At 38.3% G+C, this 18,976-nt stretch overlaps 1 protein-coding gene and 1 long non-coding RNA gene across 3 annotated transcripts; one reads left to right on the top strand and one right to left on the bottom strand.

The window, feature by feature from the left end:
- Window positions 1–8,398: 8,398 nt before the first annotated feature.
- LOC109418087 (protein ST7 homolog) lies at window positions 8,399–11,547 on the bottom strand. 2 transcript variants are annotated; one of them, XM_029870830.2, is made up of 5 exons: window positions 11,242–11,547; window positions 11,052–11,159; window positions 10,743–10,988; window positions 9,359–10,537; window positions 8,399–8,879 (listed from the first exon to the last, which is right to left on the bottom strand). In XM_029870830.2, exons 1-4 carry the CDS (start codon window positions 11,270–11,272, stop codon window positions 9,405–9,407), a joined length of 1,518 nt encoding a protein of 505 aa, XP_029726690.1. In that variant the 5' UTR covers window positions 11,273–11,547; the 3' UTR covers window positions 8,399–8,879; window positions 9,359–9,404. The 2 variants fall into 2 exon arrangements, with proteins under 2 accessions (XP_029726690.1, XP_019547806.2); XM_019692261.3 differs by having other exon boundaries at window positions 8,399–10,537.
- Window positions 11,548–12,868: 1,321 nt separating this feature from the next.
- Window positions 12,869–17,802, top strand: LOC134288636 (uncharacterized). The gene is made up of 4 exons (XR_009998073.1): window positions 12,869–13,557; window positions 13,629–14,687; window positions 14,759–15,789; window positions 15,862–17,802. It is a non-coding gene; the product is annotated as an uncharacterized LOC134288636 (long non-coding RNA).
- The last annotated feature ends 1,174 nt before the right edge of the window (window positions 17,803–18,976 follow it).

Genomic DNA, 18,976 nt, shown 5'->3' with positions numbered 1-18,976 from the left:
CTGGATTTTTACATGGAAGGAAGATCATCTCATTTTTCATCCAATGGTTGAGAAAACTCAATTTTTCAAAAAATGGTCTTTGGTTCGGTTTAGCAGAACCCCGACCATCTCACAGTGACCTCGCCGTGGTGTTTTCGTCGAATGTTTTTACTGAAAATACTATGGGATCAAGTTTAGAACAGATATCCGTCTTCGCTGACTCAGCAGATTGATCTTATTTGCTGCCTATGATCAGTGAAGAGAATTGTCAGACAAAAGAGGCACAAAACAAGCAACAAAGAAGGTGCGACGATTACTCTTTATCCCTACTGGTAACACATAATGACATGATCTCGAATTTTTTTTGTTGCAGACAAAACGGAAGCTGAATTTGTTGCGTACTTTTCAACTCGTGAATAATCAATTATTACTAACCCAGAGTCGAAACTGTTTGATGATAGAGCTTCATCAGAGTTGCAGTGTTTGCCGACTCGAAGTTACCGTTCGAAAATCGCAATGCAAGGCTTAAAAATCTCTAAACTTGTGGTGTACGATGTTAATCCCATTTTTTTTTTAAGTTGGGACAAACTTATGTCGCATGTGTTGCTTTGTCGCAACAAATACAGGTTGCGACATTGTCATTATTGTTGCGCGATGCTTGAATTTTGATTTACTGCCTATGATCCATATCAGTCCCATATTTTCAGGGTTACCTATTAGCGCCAGTCACACGGTGCATATATTGATCAATAGTTGGCCGTTTTATGGAAACATTGAATGTATAATATTGTTCAAAAATAGATTGACATCAATCATTCAACTTTTCCCCTATCTTCCGTTTGATCAACCACACAGCAATATTTCCCCTCCATAGCGCATTTTTCTTCAATTTTCTCTACAATATTTCCCCACCTTCAAAATTGTTACATCAATCCTCTCGAAGATTGTTCAAACCATGGGTCAAATTATTCCATGGATCAATTGATTGGTTCAATATTTCCCCTCCAGATCAACCTATCATTCTTTCAATGCAGCAGCGCGTGAACGAGAGCGTCATCATTGCAGTGCATTCTGCCGTGTTGCCGTATTTTTTTTAAATTTAAATAAATTTAAATTTAAATAAATTTCAATAGCTAAATATATTATACAAAAAAACTGAATTCAGATGTAATAAATCATCGAACAAAAAAAAAATTATGCAGAAGTAATGTAGTAAATTTATGCAAAGTTTATATAAGTTTATGCAGAGGTAAATGTAATGAACCCAACGATTACAATGCATTAGTGATAATAAACAGTTCACAACATTTTTTGTGTAATCTTATAACTCGGTTGGTGTCCCACCGAACTTTGCTAAAAATTACTGGTGCACTGGCGGTTTCTAACACCAGTTAATTAATAATTTGCACATTAGGGTGGTAACATGCTTAGCTGCGTCGCCTATAAATTAGAAATACCCCCTTCTGACAAAGAACACCCTTCTGTAGTAATTTTGTGTAATGTCGAAATATAAAGGTAATTCAGCAAGACGGCACTGATGGTGTTTCGAGTCCCATCCCATGGGCTGTCCAAAAACTTTTCGTAATAAAAAAATATGTAAAATGTTTGATTACATATGTAAAAATGGTAAAGCTTAGAAGAAGAATTAATGTGAATAGAAAATTCATTAAAAACATAAATAAAAATGTGACAGAAATGCATTGTATACATTGGGCATTGGGATCGGTAGGACTGAAAATCAACCGCACACCCACCGACGACGCATTGATTCAATAAAAGGCTTTGCTTTGCTAGCTGTGCACGTATGATAAGCATGCACGGACACTTGTTTTTTTTTTCTCTTTATGCATTAACTTCTCTCATACTGCCGGGAGATTTTCTCTCTGCTCGAGCCTCGGCTTGATCTATCTCTCGTGAAAGATATTGGATTGATACTTGGTTTGATCCTCGTGATTTCATCAATAATCCTTGAGAAAGAAATAATTGATGGAATGGTGGAACAAAGGAAACAAGAAAGCGCTGCCAAATAAACATTTTCAAGCACATGTTGCGCATCGTAAATTTTCATTAGATTATTTAGGAATAATGTTTAATATTTAACATTGGTTCATCATGTTTTATATCACATCTTTAATTTCCACTAACGCATATGCGATTTTCTAGTGCCTTTAGTATAAAATGCTACAAAACTCAGTATATTTTCGACAGCTTTGTTCTCTTCGTCATGGGGTGTTATCTAAAGTCTGATAAACTGAAAGTTGGCGTCACATTTTTGCCAATCAAACTGTTTACAACTAAGTTTCAAGCTATTTGGACGACAAAAAACTCTTATGGCAAAGAGAGAAACACTGCCAATAATACTCAAAGTCACTCTCAAGGCATATAATTTAATCATCGTTCAGTAATCAATCTAGCTGTAGATAAACCTGTTAATAACGGATAAAGCAAACATTTTCAATTATAGCCGAAACAACCAAATCAATATGGCAATAACCTCATATCAGCCTTTGTTTTCCAAACCTCTACTGCTTTACATATTTACTATGACTATGACATTAGCAAAAATCAAAACTGGTTCGAACCTAACTATTATTTAATTTTTTATTTATTTTTAACTTTAAATTTTGTAAGAGGGAAAAGCCCCTTAGAGTGATTTCCAAATTTACATGTTGAAGTTCGAACCTAACTGTTCATACTTATTGTTTAAGCTCCATTTTGTATGAAATATTTTGGTTCACCGGTAGAAGTTCATAACTTGTGTTAGAAATTAAAAAAACATTAACCTTCTCAAGACATTAGGAAAAATAGCATGATGAATTAATAAATAGATCCACTATTTACCTATTCATCATACTCATCCGAGAGATTGGGTTCAATAAATAAGAGTTTATGAATGCTTACAAAAAATCGAATATGGCGTGGTAAATAACCAGAATTATCAAAACATTATTTTTTTTCATAATCATTAATGGAATTGAATAAGCAAGTGAAATATAGAAATTTGCACTTTTCTAATGATCAAGTCTTTATTTTATTTACAATGCAAAAACGTGACACTTTATTTCTAAAAATTTGCTTTCAAAGCATTCCATAAAATTCAATTGAGCTGGCCACCATGAACGCCGTGAACCACGCGCTGAATGTTGGTGAATTGCTATCTCTTCCTCACTGATGGAATGGTCTTCGCTCAATCTGCTGACTCTTTTACCCTGCTGGATTGATCGAATAAAACAACTCAGGGGGAAAGTTTGACGGACTTGGATGATCTTGATGATTTGGTCAAACTGGATGATAGCGGTGGTTGGATCAATCTTTCGGAGGGGAAATTATTGAAGATATAAACACCAACCTCAATCTTGCTTTTGCAGGTTGGTCAGTATTTATATCAAGATTCAACATTATCATCCATCTTCTTCGCAATAAAAATGCAAGCAATACATTTAGCAATATTTCTATCAATTTGTGTTTCTTGATGAAGTTGAAGGAAGGATTGAACCTCTTGGTTGAATCAATTTATTGATAAGTGTAAATGGCACTATTCATATGGGACAGATATGCGATCATATGCAGTTTAGGTTTGAACGAAACCTTCTGTTTCATCTTCGTAACTGTACTGCTCTTGGGCTGCGGATTGGCAGGGGAAAAAGAATCGGAAGACAGAGGACGTGTAGAGCAATGTTATCCGACTTGTTATCAATTCTACGACGTTTGTCTGAGCGGATGAGGCCACCTTCTTCAGGACATGGAACTGCAGCATCGTCAGTAGTGTCTGTTTTATTTTATGAATAGACTGGCACCAAAGAATAACTTTGGGCTTGGTTTCTATTTCCTAGGAAATAGCCCATTTGGCATAAGGTCGTTTGGCGGCATACGACCGTTGTACTTGCAGTGTTGATTGGTTGAACTGAATGTAGATTCAATGATAATGTTTTGAAATCCCGATATTACAATCCTCTGGTATAGTATCAATCATACGGCATAGTACAACGGTATGTTGTCGAAATCACTTACACTCCCGTTCAAAAGTTTGGGGTCACCCCCTCAAAAACATGTCATTTTTTTAGGCCGCCAATTTGCGTCCCATTTCAAAACCCTAGGTTTCATTCAAAAGATAATAAGTCAAAGAAACTTTGAACATGATTTAATAGAAGCTTTTTCAAAAAAAATGTATGTAAACTTAACCCAAAGTTGCCAAATTTTCTAAAAATGAATATAAACTTACGGCAGTGTCGCTGGAAATGGGGTCGACCAAATTTTAAGATGAGAGCGGTAATATGACCCATTTTCTATTGGCTTTCAACTGCTTTTTACAGAATTTAGCTAAAAAATCTAGAAAAAAAGTTATTAAGTAAATTAATCCTTGATGTCATCGACCAAAAGTTTGGGGTCACCCCTCAATATGATGTATCGGCCAAAAGTTTGGGGTCACTATCGTAAAACATGGAAAAGTGATTTGTTGATATCTTTGTCATCTTTCATTCAATTTTAATCCTTCTTGGCTTATTTGAAACAAAATGAATGATACTTACTGCATAGACATTGAACCACACATATTTGTTGAAATTTACATACTTAAACTTAACGTAAAGTTGCCTCATTTTTTGAAGCGTGGTAAAAATGTGCTAACTTTACATAACATTTTTATATACAAAAATCGTTAAATACGTTAAGTTGAAGACATCAAACGTAAATTTAGTTAATTATCTTTGAAATGAGTCAAACATAATTGAAATTGAACCAAAATTGAACTATAGATGACGAAGATATCACCAAATCACTTTTCCATGTTTTACGAAAGTGACCCCAAACTTTTGGCCGATACATCATATTGAGGGGTGACCCCAAACTTTTGGTCGATGACATCAAGGATTAATTTACTTAATAACTTTTTTTCTAGATTTTTTAGCTAAGTTCTGTAAAAAGCAGTTGAAAGCCAATAGAAAATGGGTCATATTACCGCACTCATCTTAAAATTTGGTCGACCCAATTTCCAGCGACACTGCCGTAAGTTTATTTTCATTTTTTTAGAAAATTTGGCAACTTTGGGTTAAGTTTACATACAAATTTTTTTGAAAAAGTTTCTTTTAAATCATGTTCAAAGTTTCTTTGACTTATTATCTTTTGAATGAAACCTAGGGTTTTGAAATCGGACGCAAATTGGCGGAGATATGGGCCTAAAAAAATGACATGTTTTTGAGGGGGTGACCCCAAACTTTTGAACGGGAGTGTATGTAGGTATCGGGAAAGTATAATTCCAAGCTGGTGAGAATATTACCACTGAGGGGGTTATGAGCCCAGTCAGACCCTTGATGGGACAATAATGTGGGATAGCGTGTGGGAATATCATTGAAGGTGGTAATATTATCCGAGGCTTATAAAATCCGATAGGGCGCGTGCATTAGGCTGCGGATCTATGCTATGGGAGATCAGTAGCATCTGTTTGTTATAGTTGGACAAAATGCCGTTCTACGGAAACGCAGTGTGGGTGATCTCCTATAATGTTGTAGTACTATAACTGATCTTATTCTTAACCTTGACTATCTAGTCAGGTAAGGTAGCTTAACCAGGGTGTCTACTACCTGTAAAAACCTGGAAAACCGGGAATCCTCAGGGAATTTTATTTAAGGCGAAACTGGATCCATTTCCTCACTTTTTGGTTTTTGATTTTTTATAAAATACCGAAGCAATATTTTCAAAATCGGTTTTCCTGCACATGTAGAGTATGGATCAAGGTATCTCCTGAATTTTTTTGAGATGGAAAATGTTTTTAGTTTTCGCAGAAACCATTTTTAAACAAAATTTCACAAAAAAAAATGGTTTTTGCAAAAACTAAAAACATTTTCCATCTCAAAAAAATTCAGGAGATATCTTGATCCATACTCTACATGTGCACGAAAACCGATTTTGAAAATATTGCTTCGTTATTTTATGAAAAATCAAAAACCAAAAAAATGAGAAATTGCTTCCAGTTTCGCCATAACAGGGAAAAACCTGGAATACTCATGAGGAACACTCCCTGCAGGGAATTTCGTGAATACTGAGGGAAATTAAGCATCGACAAAAAAAAAATCAAACTTTAACATACAAAAAGAGGCATTTTTTTTTTAAATCCGTCGAGGTTTCTTTCTTGAAGTTCTTTGAAAATACCCATTGAAATTCTTCCTAGGGGTTTTCACATAATTCCTTCGAGCCATTTGTTTTGGTATTAATTTTTTTTTAAGTGTTTCCGGATTCCTATTACAGAATTTTTCCAAGATTCGAACATTTCTTTCTGGGTTTCTCCATTGAGAATCTTCATCTTTTCATACAGAATTTCTCTAGAGGATTTCCCAATATTGCTCCCAGAGTTTCCGTGGATTTTACCAGGATTCATCCCAAGATCTTCTATTAGGATATACCGCAGATGTTGTTAGAGTTTCTCTCGGGATTCTTCTTGAAGGAGTTATGCCTTGGATTTCTACTAAAGCTCCTTCAAAGGTTTTAGAAACTAATTTTCTGCGGGAATTTCTTTCTAGATTTCTTCTGAAATTTCTCCTGCGTTTTCTTCACGAAATTTCCGATAGCTTTCTTTCAATGTTCCTCCTTGAATTTCTACAGAAGTTTCAGTTGGTACTTTATCCAAAGGTTCTCGCGGGATTTCTTTCGAGATTTCTCTCAGAGTTTTTCCCGGGACTTCTCTCAGAAAACTCCTTTCGGTGTTGATCCTGGGATGTCTCTCAGAGTTTTTCATATTTTATCCTAGGCTTTCTCCTAAGATTTTTTAGAGAGTCTTCTGGGATTTCTGCAGGAGCTACTGCTGGTATTTCTCATGGAGTTCATCCCATGTTTTTTATTCCAATATTTTCAAGGCTTTGATAATCTGACTTTTAGCAGTGATCCACCTGAAATTATTTTCTTACACATTTTCTCAGGATTATTCCCAGAAACTATCCCGAGATTCTAGACTCCTTTTGGGATTTATTGAAAAATGCTCCCGGAGTTCTTGCAGGAGTTTTTTTCAAAGAGTTTTTCTCGGAATATCTCCTGGGATAACTTACGAGATTTCTTGTAAGAAATTCCCCGAGAATCGCGGAAAAAAGCTCTGAGACTAATCCCAGAAGGAAATATTTAGAAAAACTGAAACTGAAGAACTGTGAAAACCTCTTAGAGGAATTCCGGGGTAAACTACGTACGAAATACAAGAGAAATATCTGAAAACTGTCTCTGGAAGAACTTCTACAAACATCCCGAGAGAAACTGTTGGAAAACTATCCCGAACCCACTAAGAGAAATTTCTGGAAGAACTTCGAAAGTTTTTGGAAAGATCTCCGGGAAGAATCCAACTCTGGAAGAAAGTCCGGGGGGTACATACTCTAGCAGAGACCCCGTGAAAAATCTCGAAAAACCTGAAATAGTGGAAAATCTCGAAAGGAGCTATTTACGTAAAAATCTCTGGTTATAGTAGGGAAAACTGGAGAAAGCCAGAAAAGAAAAACTTAAGATAATTTCAAGGAAAAAACGTTGAAAAAAATTTAAAGGAGGAATTCTGGAAAGATTCAAAGGAAGAATCATAGGTAGAATTTCGAAACCTCTACATAACTATACCACCAGCACAGAGTACAAACATCAAAGTATATATTCAAAACTGTTTATGGAATTTAACGGTCATATAGTCTGTGGAAGTACTGATTGAACTCCTGAATGTTTTTTCTTGACTTTTTAGAGTAGGTGGAAATGTCAAAACTATTTCTTTCAAATAACCCAAAAAAACTTTGAGAAAAAATAGAAATGTTCCTCAACCGATTTTTGTATTATATTCTAAAGATGTTTGTTTAACAGTTCAAAATTCACCGATTTGGTAGAATCTCTTGGATAATAAATCTCGCGCATTTTTTCTTTAATTTTTAACTTATGTTTTGGGGATGTTTCTGTAAAGTTTTTGAGAAGCAGAAATAGAAATTTTATTAAATTTGTTTTTTTTTTAACATTTAAAATTTCCACCTGGAAAAATCTGGAAAACTCAGGGAATTTTATTTTGTCTTATGAGTAGACAACAGAAAAGTATACATGTTCTAAATATGACAAGGTTTTGAAGACAAACATGAGATGAGTATCAGATTCTTATCTTCTAATAAGTCATTAGCAATCGTAGGTGAGCCTATGTCGTGTCAAGCAATTGATTCATTACTACAAAATCCACGTGGATTATTTTATTACAAACAATTGGTTTTCGTCAATCTCATGACGAAATGGCTCAGCTATGCTGCAAATCCATATATTAATCCGTTCATAAAACATATAGACTAAACATCGACTTCATCCTAAGAATAAGAACATCAAGAACTCCGCTGATGCTCGGGGGGACACTACCGCATTGCGGAACATCTGCGCGTTTACCACTAGGGCTGTCATCATTCATACAGTATGGAAAGCTTCAAAGTTTCATTTTTGATGCTGCTATATTTTATGTTGCTTCATTAATATATATATAATTCTCACAAAAAAACGGCAAATCTGTCACAACTACACATAAAAGGGGCAGACGATTGTTTTACGATAATTTCTATACTTTGCATTGGTTGATGTTTTTTTTCTTCTTAAATTTTCATACTCTACAATTATTAAGTGGCATTATAGTACTTTCTGCGATTTGTGCTTTCTCGCCTTGGGAGTGCGCGTACCGTGGTGCAGGGGTTAGGTACTTAAGATATATGTATTGATAGGAATAATTTAAAAGCAGGTTGCAATGTTCTAATGCTTCCATTATCGGAAGTTCTTCGGCATTCAAAGAAGGCAGCAAAATGAAACACGAACCTAATGGTACTGATAACAGTACCTAGAGAAATCCGTCCTCCCGAAGAAGCCCAGAAAATATATCCACAATCGTGGTCCGCCGACGAAAGGACGAAGAGAGCTTTTTGCTGCACGTGTTCAAAAGAAGAGAAAGAGTCAAACAAACAATGGCGATCCAAAGCGTTTGCACAGTGGATAAAAACGATACAAGGAACCATAAGGTTCGGAAGTCGCTGGTTTGAAACGATGTTACATGCAAGTGGTATGTAAAGTTGCTTTTCTCAATTGTCAATAGTTTTTAGAACAGTAAAAGTTAAGGATGATACAATACCGGCTGAAATTGTTTAAGAAATGTACGAGAAAATGTACCTACTGTGGGACAGAGCTGAGTTGAAAAAATTAATACACAATATAAAGTGGCGCACGATAGAGCATTGAAAATCACGACTTTGACACTATTATCTTAAGAATACCGTATGCAACATCGTTTCACATTGGCAATTTCCGAAAAAAAATCCTGTTTTTGCCCATTTTAATCCACTACACTGATGGTAGATTCCTACCTACGCGCTAAATAGCTTCTACCCTATATTCTATAGAACATTACCTCGACAATGGGGATATTAGCGAGTCCGCATGCACATAGTGTTAGTTTAAATCCGCGATAAATGCTGCAGCAGGTTACACGGCCAGATCGTTTCCAGACGCTCCTTGACAAAGTGAAATGGCAACGAGAACCAGTTCAGCGTGGTGCTGGCAAAGATGCCCATCGACTCCGGATACTGATGGGTGAGCAGAGCCAATAGGGCGGTTATCGAGCAGAGACCGGCCGTGAAGAGGATGAAAAAGGGAAGTTCCTTCTTGGGATAGACGGACACTTCGTGAAATGTGGGCAGCAGTTCGCGATCGGCGCACTCCGTGCAAGTTGGATACGGGTAGAATAGGTGACCGCGTTCCAAGGGGTATGGGAGCATCCGGAAGGTTCCCTCCCAGGTGCAATGCAGAAGATTGAGCGCACCTTCGACGTTCTTCCAGTGCTGCAGATGGAAGAAAGCGTATGCCAGGGCTTCCGAATCTCCACGTTTCAGGATGTGCTCCGGAGGTAGAATCAGTTGCTTCATCTCCAGCAGATACTTCGGAACGTGAGGGTTGAACTCAACTGCACGGTGAATGGCTTCCACGGCACTCATCTCAGCCGCAGTTAACCCGCGCTTGGAAGCTATGTCCGGTGAGAATTTCTCCGCCACGACACGAGCCTTGAGCAGGGCTGCCGTATAGCAGATTGTCGCCGATTTCGGCAGTGAAATGTCGTCGTACTTGGCCAGCACTGCTTGGCAGTCCGCATACGCTTGCATTTCTAGCAGCGCTTCCAACAAATTCTCATGAATATTCAGCACGTTCATGATCGGCGGAATTTCTTTCGTCAGATCTCGGAACATCTTCACCGCTTCTTTTAACTTACCTAACTTCCGGGCACACATGGCCAGCCGTCGCTTGATATAAATTAGCACGTTCGTATCTCTCCGGAATATTCCCTCCATGATAGGACCCTGATGCTGCACGGCTTGAGATTTTTTGTAGTTGGCCTCCGCCACTTTCAGTGCCGTCCGGAGGATCCGCTCCGCTTCCAGAATGGTGGTGGCTTCCTCTTCCGCTAGCAAAATGTACGCCGGTGCACAGTTTGCGTTGATTTCGATCGCATTGTTGGCGGCTTTGATGCGGACCACCGGGTTCCTTTCGCGCCATGCCGTTTGCATTATTTCGTATTCAGCTTTTCCGGCGTCACCTGAAATTCGGTCAATCAAGCCATTAACATTTCATTGTGAATGTTATATTTAGCGTTATGCTGATCTTTCATTGAACTTCTCAGTTCCATTTACATGCAAAACCCTTTACACAAAGCGCATGAGTAACAACCACCGGGATCTCCGTCGACAAAATCTACGGGGTTTAAAAACAATCCCATATCTAACCAATGACCCACTAATTACCTTCACAAGTGAAGAACGTCTGATGATCCTGTGCCGAGAGGTTCATATCGTAGAAGGTAAGCGGTTCCTTCTGAGTGGCCCAGTAAAACCGCTGATACTCGGCACCCCGCAGCAGATTCAACGGATTACGCCAAACCTTACATTCCGGCATGTTTTGCGTGGTCGGGGTGCTGTTGTTGGTAACACTTTCCGCGGTGGTCTCCCCACCGCCGATCCATGGACTGATATGATTGATGGACACTTGTTCTAAAAATCGTACAAACCCAGGTTAAATTTTCCTCCAAACCAAAAACGCTAACCGTTCCTTACCGATGAAAGATGTTCCATACTTGCGGAAGTACCACCATTCAAAGATCAGAATCAGACCGCTGATCAAACTGGAAGTGCCGGTGAGGGCCACATAGAACTTCGGTGTTACTGAAAATCACAAATGCCAATGACACAAACCCACATTAATCGAACGCCCCTCGATCACCGACCCTCTAAAATCGAAACTTACGTGTGCTGAGAAACACGGATGAGTCCCACATCCTCTGGACCGGGCTGGGCTGCTTCTTGCAAGAGGCTGGCCTAGCGGGAGGAGCAGCGGCAAGAATGCAACCTGGTTTTCCTATGGATTCACAGTCAGTACCACCGAACCGTCGACGACACCGAACGGTGAAAGCACCAACGATACGCTTTTATACGAAAGCACTTTAAACTTTTAGTTAAAAATGCAATTTTTCCGAATTATCTGAAACACAACACACGGCGGATTGAAAGTTTTGATGGGAGAAAAGCGAGATGCAACTTCAAAAAAAATTGTTTTCACTTCACCGCAAGTGACAGCTGCGCTGCAGCTGAATGCAGTTTCTCACTTTGGTGTTGATCAGCTGGTGAGATGTGAGGAGACGGATTTATAGACATGTGTAGGGTACGTGTACCAGTATCGGGCAGAGAAAACCATTTTTATCTAATGCGGAAACGTTATTATTTTAATAAAAAAAATATTATTAATAAGCGATTGCATCCCAGTTGATGTCTTCGGCGCACTATTTCTTTGGTTTATGATACTCTGAACACACTGAGTTGATTTGTTGCTATCGCGCATTTTTATTTACGTTTTCGCTTTTTTGAAAAGGGAATGTCCAAAAATTACGTCCAACATTAGGGGGGGGGGGTGTCTAGAAAAGTGTGACAGTACGTGTATTGGGTATAGGGAAATTGCGTGACAGAGGGGGGAGGGGGGGTCTAGAAATCCCGAAAAACGATGGACGTAATTTTTGAATCTTCCCAAACTCGTGCGATAATCCAGTGGTGAACACACTTAAATTAAATCGCCGACCTCAGCAAACGGATTGCCGAGAATTCAACAGCCGAGAATCCGGTAATAATTTTCACTGAATCTCGGTAAAAGTTTTACCGAGATGTCGTTAAAACTTTGCCGAAATCTCGGTTATCCAACTTTTTACCGAGATTTCGGCAAAGTTCACCGAGACTCGGTAATGGTTTACCGAAATCTCGGTTAAAATTTTACCGAGAGTCAGTAAATATTTAATCGAGATATCAGCTGTTGGATTCTCGGTAAACCATTTATCGAGATCAATTTCTGAATTTAAGTGTGAACTAAATGCGCTATAGGGCACTGAACTGTTTTGATTTTGTATGGGATTTTGACATTTCCTGGCCTTGTGAATCTCAATAAGAGTGAAAGAGAGGGAGCGAAATCCGTGCAGAGCCCTACACCATAGACTAATTTCAAGACCTCGATGTACCAAAGAAAACCATTAAATTTTCAGTGTCCAGTCCGGTACCCAATAAATATTCATTTACCGTGTATTTTTTCCGTGTAAATTGCCTTTTGTGTAAATTATATTTAGCGTGTTACACCGATCTGACAGCTCTGACAAAGATACTAAAAATAAATTAAGTAAGTGGGTATTATTTAACAATAGTAATTCCGTGAATTCTTTTATTTCTGAGTGTATTGTAACAGTATGGTCCACTGCACGAATTTATGCTGGCCTGCTTACTCTCACAGAAAATTTGACGTTTGAGCGGTGCCGACAACACTCAAACGTCAAATTTTGTGTGAGAGTAAGCAGGCCAGTATAAATTCGTGCAGTAATCCATTGGGATTATCTTCACTGCTTATGGGTAGTACGCAGATCTCCAAGGGGTTGGAAACTTTGACACCTTGTGTGAAACACCCATTTCACACACCTAAAACACCTTTCAACACCTTTTCGACACCTTTCAAATGTACCACCATGATCATTTTTTATTTTACTGGCATCGCTGTTTCTGCCGATGTTTATATTTTCATTTTCAGTCAATGTTTATCGTCACAGTGCGGAGCGGAACAGGCAGCAGCAATACCGGGTACGAGCAACATCAGATAACCAGCTACGTTTTCTCCGGAGTCTCGAGCCGCCGAGCTTAACGGAGTCGATACAGCAGATGGATCCTGTCCATCATTACATACACCGGATAGTGAGAATCGACAAGTTAAAGGCGGACAAAATGACCAGAAGGCAAAGAAAGAACCGAAAGGAAGAACGGTAGTCCCCCTCCGCATTAGAACGAAAGGAGCGTCCAACGAATCATCGTCATCAAGAGCAGCACGGTGCTACTTCGTCGCCACTACAGCAACACAAAACCGAAACGAAGGAGGTCGATTGCCGGAGCCTCAGCACCGGTGACATCGTAAGCAGAAAGATCTTCGATGTGTATCCGGAATGGAAGTGGTACGGAGGAAAATCTAAAAATAGTCGATTTGAATAAGGATGGCCTTCGATTTTTTAGGCGAGATTTGAGCGTCGTGAAAGTGAAAAGGGTAAGTTTCGGGCTTTTGGTGTAAAAGGTAAATAAACTTATTAGAAAAATGTTTTCATTTGTATTTTTTAGAACCGGTTTGCTTCAGTTAGCAAGTGGCAATCGGAACGACGCTTACACCAGGAACAACAGGAAACGCTTGTCCCATTCGAGGACTTCGATGCGGCTAAGAAGAAAGATACTACCACCGGCTTTCATCATCGATAATCAGCTTTTTCTGTGAAGTTTGCAAGTTGCCCCGACAATTTACAATTTCCGAAGGAGAATTATCACTACCCGCATAGAAAAATACAATTTGCCATACGTTCCAAACAATAATTTTCTTCTAACTGGTGAGGTAACTTTATCTCAAAGAGTTATTTTTATGTTGAGCAATATGAAACCAAAACTAAATACTGTAATCAACAGTTTGCAGAAAACATATCAAGTAGTGACAATTTGTCATAGTGGCACGGCATTGTTGAATGACAAGGGGTTGGAAACTCTGACACCTTGTGTGAAACACCCATTTCACACACCTAAAACACCTTTCAACACCTTTTCGACACCTTTCAAATGTACCACCATGATCATTTTTTATTTTACTGGCATCGCTGTTTCTGCCGATGTTTATATTTTCATTTTCAGTCAATGTTTATCGTCACAGTGCGGAGCGGAACAGGCAGCAGCAATACCGGGTACGAGCAACATCAGATAACCAGCTACGTTTTCTCCGGAGTCTCGAGCCGCCGAGCTTAACGGAGTCGATACAGCAGATGGATCCTGTCCATCATTACATACACCGGATAGTGAGAATCGACAAGTTAAAGGCGGACAAAATGACCAGAAGGCAAAGAAAGAACCGAAAGGAAGAACGGTAGTCCCCCTCCGCATTAGAACGAAAGGAGCGTCCAACGAATCATCGTCATCAAGAGCAGCACGGTGCTACTTCGTCGCCACTACAGCAACACAAAACCGAAACGAAGGAGGTCGATTGCCGGAGCCTCAGCACCGGTGACATCGTAAGCAGAAAGATCTTCGATGTGTATCCGGAATGGAAGTGGTACGGAGGAAAATCTAAAAATAGTCGATTTGAATAAGGATGGCCTTCGATTTTTTAGGCGAGATTTGAGCGTCGTGAAAGTGAAAAGGGTAAGTTTCGGGCTTTTGGTGTAAAAGGTAAATAAACTTATTAGAAAAATGTTTTCATTTGTATTTTTTAGAACCGGTTTGCTTCAGTTAGCAAGTGGCAATCGGAACGACGCTTACACCAGGAACAACAGGAAACGCTTGTCCCATTCGAGGACTTCGATGCGGCTAAGAAGAAAGATACTACCACCGGCTTTCATCATCGATAATCAGCTTTTTCTGTGAAGTTTGCAAGTTGCCCCGACAATTTACAATTTCCGAAGGAGAATTATCACTACCCGCATAGAAAAATACAATTTGCCATACGTTCCAAACAATAATTTTCTTCTAACTGGTGAGGTAACTTTATCTCAAAGAGTTATTTTTATGTTGAGCAATATGAAACCAAAACTAAATACTGTAATCAACAGTTTGCAGAAAACATATCAAGTAGTGACAATTTGTCATAGTGGCACGGCATTGTTGAATGATAAGGGAATAAAAACTAGTATCGAATGGTTGCAATGTAGGTTCATTGTATACCTTATTGTTAGTTTTCATGTTTGAGCAGCACACTCACACCTATACATTTCACTATTCATAAATTTTGTTCAACAATATGGCATACTGTAGTACTCGCTGTAGTATGCATTGTATTTGTGAGCGATGGATTTGCTTCATTTGTCGTCTAATAATTCACAAGAGTTTATTTCCAAGCGCAACCGTTTGTGAATATATGCGTAAATTTTCATTATACATTTTGTTACTTTGTCACATATCCTGTTTAAGTGACGCGCCATCATTTTTCATTATTTACATTGAAGTTTTTTTTAGCGTGAAATTATTGAGAGGATAAATTGGTAAAATGTTGTTGACTATTTTAGTTGTTTGGTTTTTGGTAATTTCATCATTTTTCTAAATTACTCGCATAAGCCATTTTCAAAAGGTATGCTACTTTTGCTCACCGCGCGCCGCAGGAGCAAACATTGTACTTTGTCACCATCGCAACCAGCATCCTGCGGACTTTCTCCAGAACGGAACGTGCGGACGTGAGAAAACCGGAGAACTGCGGACAGCAATTCCAAGAGCAGTTCAGCATCGGACTGGAAGCAATACAATCTTGAATGTAAGTAATTTAGTAACTTTTTCTTCCTCAGAATGTTTTCAATTAGTGAAGACCGCGTTTTTCGTTTTTCAGGTTCCCAAAGAAGGAGCTGAAAAGTTGATGCACCGGGCAATCAAGCGGTGCAGGGGTGTCGCTTGAATGCGAAAGTAAACAGCTGGATGTGATGTACGTGGGGATGTAGACACCTAGGATGGAGACTCAAGGAACGAAGCTTTGGCGACAGTATGAGGTGCACCAAGGCGAAGCTACTCCGGCACCCGGTTCTTCAACAGGATACTTATTTGGATTATGCTGTTGAACGGGGAGTTGAAACATACATCAACTGCTACCGAATGTATTGAATTCCGTTCAGATTCAGTGGCTACAGCTGGAAGTGGCAATGTTGATATTACGCTTTTTGTTATAAGTGATTTTTTTAATAAGTTTATTTTCATAGTCGGTTAGAGGTCATCCATGTAGAACGCCACGCTAGGAGGAGGGGGAGCTCTTTGTGAAGGCGTGGCAAGCAATGTGTTATGTATAGAAATAACCCGTATAAAGAAAGAAGGGATGTTCGCTTATCATATCGACACTGATTCTTCATTAGGGCCTAACTGACATTTTCGATTTCTCTTTATCGATCCTCTCTTTGTGTTATCACGGAATGTGTATTGAGTTTTCCAAAGATTTTTTGGTTGAAATGCGAAGAAGACGACTACATGTTGCTATAGAAACAAAAAGAATAATAATTTTGTTTGTTTTGATCAAGTTATTTATTAGCGAAAGAGAGAGTCGACGAAGAGGAAACGATCAAGTCAGTTAGCCCTTATGAAAAATCATTGTCGATATGATTTTCATTTTATCCAATATTTTACCTGTTATCAATATTATGCGTTGCGCGAAAATTTGTACGCGCAAGCGCCCATACATCTCCGCCTGTAAGAAAAATCATTTCGGTGTTTTCGGCGCAGTATTCCTTGGCCAATTCGCGCACTTATTGTAGAAGACACCATAACGATTAGACATACCAGCGGAGGTCTATTAGCGATTTTGCACCTTTTTCGCTCTCTATTTTCTTGCAACGGGTAATATATACCCAACTAACAATCACTCATTTTACAAGCACCTTTACGACGAATTGATTCAGCATGATGCTGAATAACATTTGGACAATTTTCAGGCACAACCTTTGTTCGGGTTTTGTTCACACAAATTTGGAGAAACTGTAAAGCATAGTGTTGTGTACCAACTGAAATGTTTGTTGTTAAATCGTTTTACAAATATATAGTAAAGCTGTTATTCAGCTTCAGCAAAAATGATTAAAAATAAAAAAATGCAAAATTTTTCAATTTCCACGAGAGTTTATGATTGGAGCTTAATGCTGTGAACAAATATTGTGAAATAATAACTACACATAAATTTACCTAAATCCAGGATCGAACTCGAGACCCGTCGATTGCCAGCCGCATGCCTTCCTATCTGCGCCATCCTAGAGATGATGAATTGCAGCGCTCAAATCAAAACATAAACTTCCCGTGGTTTTATAATGATCAGACTCTGACTTCTATACAGCAGTGGTGAATTAGCACAACATTATGGTTAACGACTGAACAACAGAATTATTCAGCTGTTGTTCGGTAAAAAACACGTGTTTTTCATCATGTACTCTGAGTCGAAGTATGATGAAACGAAAGCGCTTATTTGACTTGTGCAAAACACATTATTCAGATACATGTCCTAATTTTTACACGAACTTAACAAGAAGCAGAAAAAAGTCTTGTTAAACTATGTTGTAAAGGAATTACTGCGAGTCGAATAAAAATCTTATTAAACGCTTGAAAAGTGTTTTAAATTATCATTATTAATACCAATACGAAAAGTTGAACATTGGCTACTTTTTCAATTGAAAAAGCATTTGTACAGTAATATGTACAGCATATTTTTAGTTCAGCTATAATTACTATTATAAAGCAACAATTCAGCATGCATGCTTGTTTGCGGCTGGCGATTGTTAGTTGGGTAATCCCTGATATAATCGGAAAATTTATTGTTTTTAGTTTTCATTTCCCAAGTAATTTACTCTTTTCTAGTTACTGTTTTCGCAAAAAAAAATAATTCATTCAAAATTGAAACGATTGTTCTGACATACATTACCATTTACAGATGAAAAATCATTTTTTATTTTAATTGTTTGCGAAAACAGTGACTATAAAACAGTAAATTACTTGAGTATTCAATATTTACATAGTTAAAACAGAATCAAACAATACAGTATACTGTTCATTTCAGTATATAGAACAATACATCAACCGTCTTTCTTATTGTTAAGATTTTCTGCCAAATTTATTGTTGAACAGCTTTGAAACACTTTGACTTACAATTATCGTTGCAAAAAATGGATAATATGTCGACACTATGACAAACAGTTTTGCGAAAATTTTGTTCGAGAAAAATGCTGATTTTTTATTGTAACCTAACTTAACCGCCTATTCGCCATATTGTTATTTGGCCCATTACAATATGCCAAATGGGTTATTACAATATGCTCACACTACCACTTACTGTGATGACGAATTACATGTGATATTGTTCGGGCATTGTAGCAAATTGTTGTGAACAATATGCGAGATAGTGTGCTTACAGTCTACAACTATGCGGGGTGCTTACAGTCTACAACTATGCGGGTTGGAATCACAGCTGTTAGGAGATGAAACCATGAAACGAACGATGCAACAAGGAAATGGTGGTAAATGTTTTGATTAAAAACATCTTAGTTAACACACACAACTGATTACAAGTTTTTTTTAAATTGAAAATCCGAATATATACATCACTATACAAAGATACTAGGACAAAAGATACATTTAAACAAGTTACTTAATAACATTTAAACCGAGATTTAAACAAAAATTTCGCCTCTTGCTTCCATGATCAGTTGGCTTAGCAGTGTCACAGCAACTAGTCAAGTAGCTCATCTAATGCTTGGCGGCGTGTTACAATCGACTTGCATCTGCTGGTAGATTACGGTTACTTGGGATGAATTCTTCTATCCATTATGTTGCCACCTCCACCGTCATTTTCCTTTGGCTTGATTATAGAAGTGTTCAGGTGCCGATCGCATCGCCGTACAAATTCGAAATTGCTGGTTATCCGATGATGAAGAAAAATCCCTTCTGCATCACACAGAAAAACCTCCCTTCGTCAGATC

Source organism: Aedes albopictus, chromosome 2 (assembly GCF_035046485.1).
Source record: "Aedes albopictus strain Foshan chromosome 2, AalbF5, whole genome shotgun sequence".
In the NCBI taxonomy this organism is placed as follows: domain Eukaryota; kingdom Metazoa; phylum Arthropoda; class Insecta; order Diptera; family Culicidae; genus Aedes; species Aedes albopictus.
Note: the sequence above shows the minus strand (reverse complement) of the source record. Positions and strands in the feature narration are given on the sequence as shown.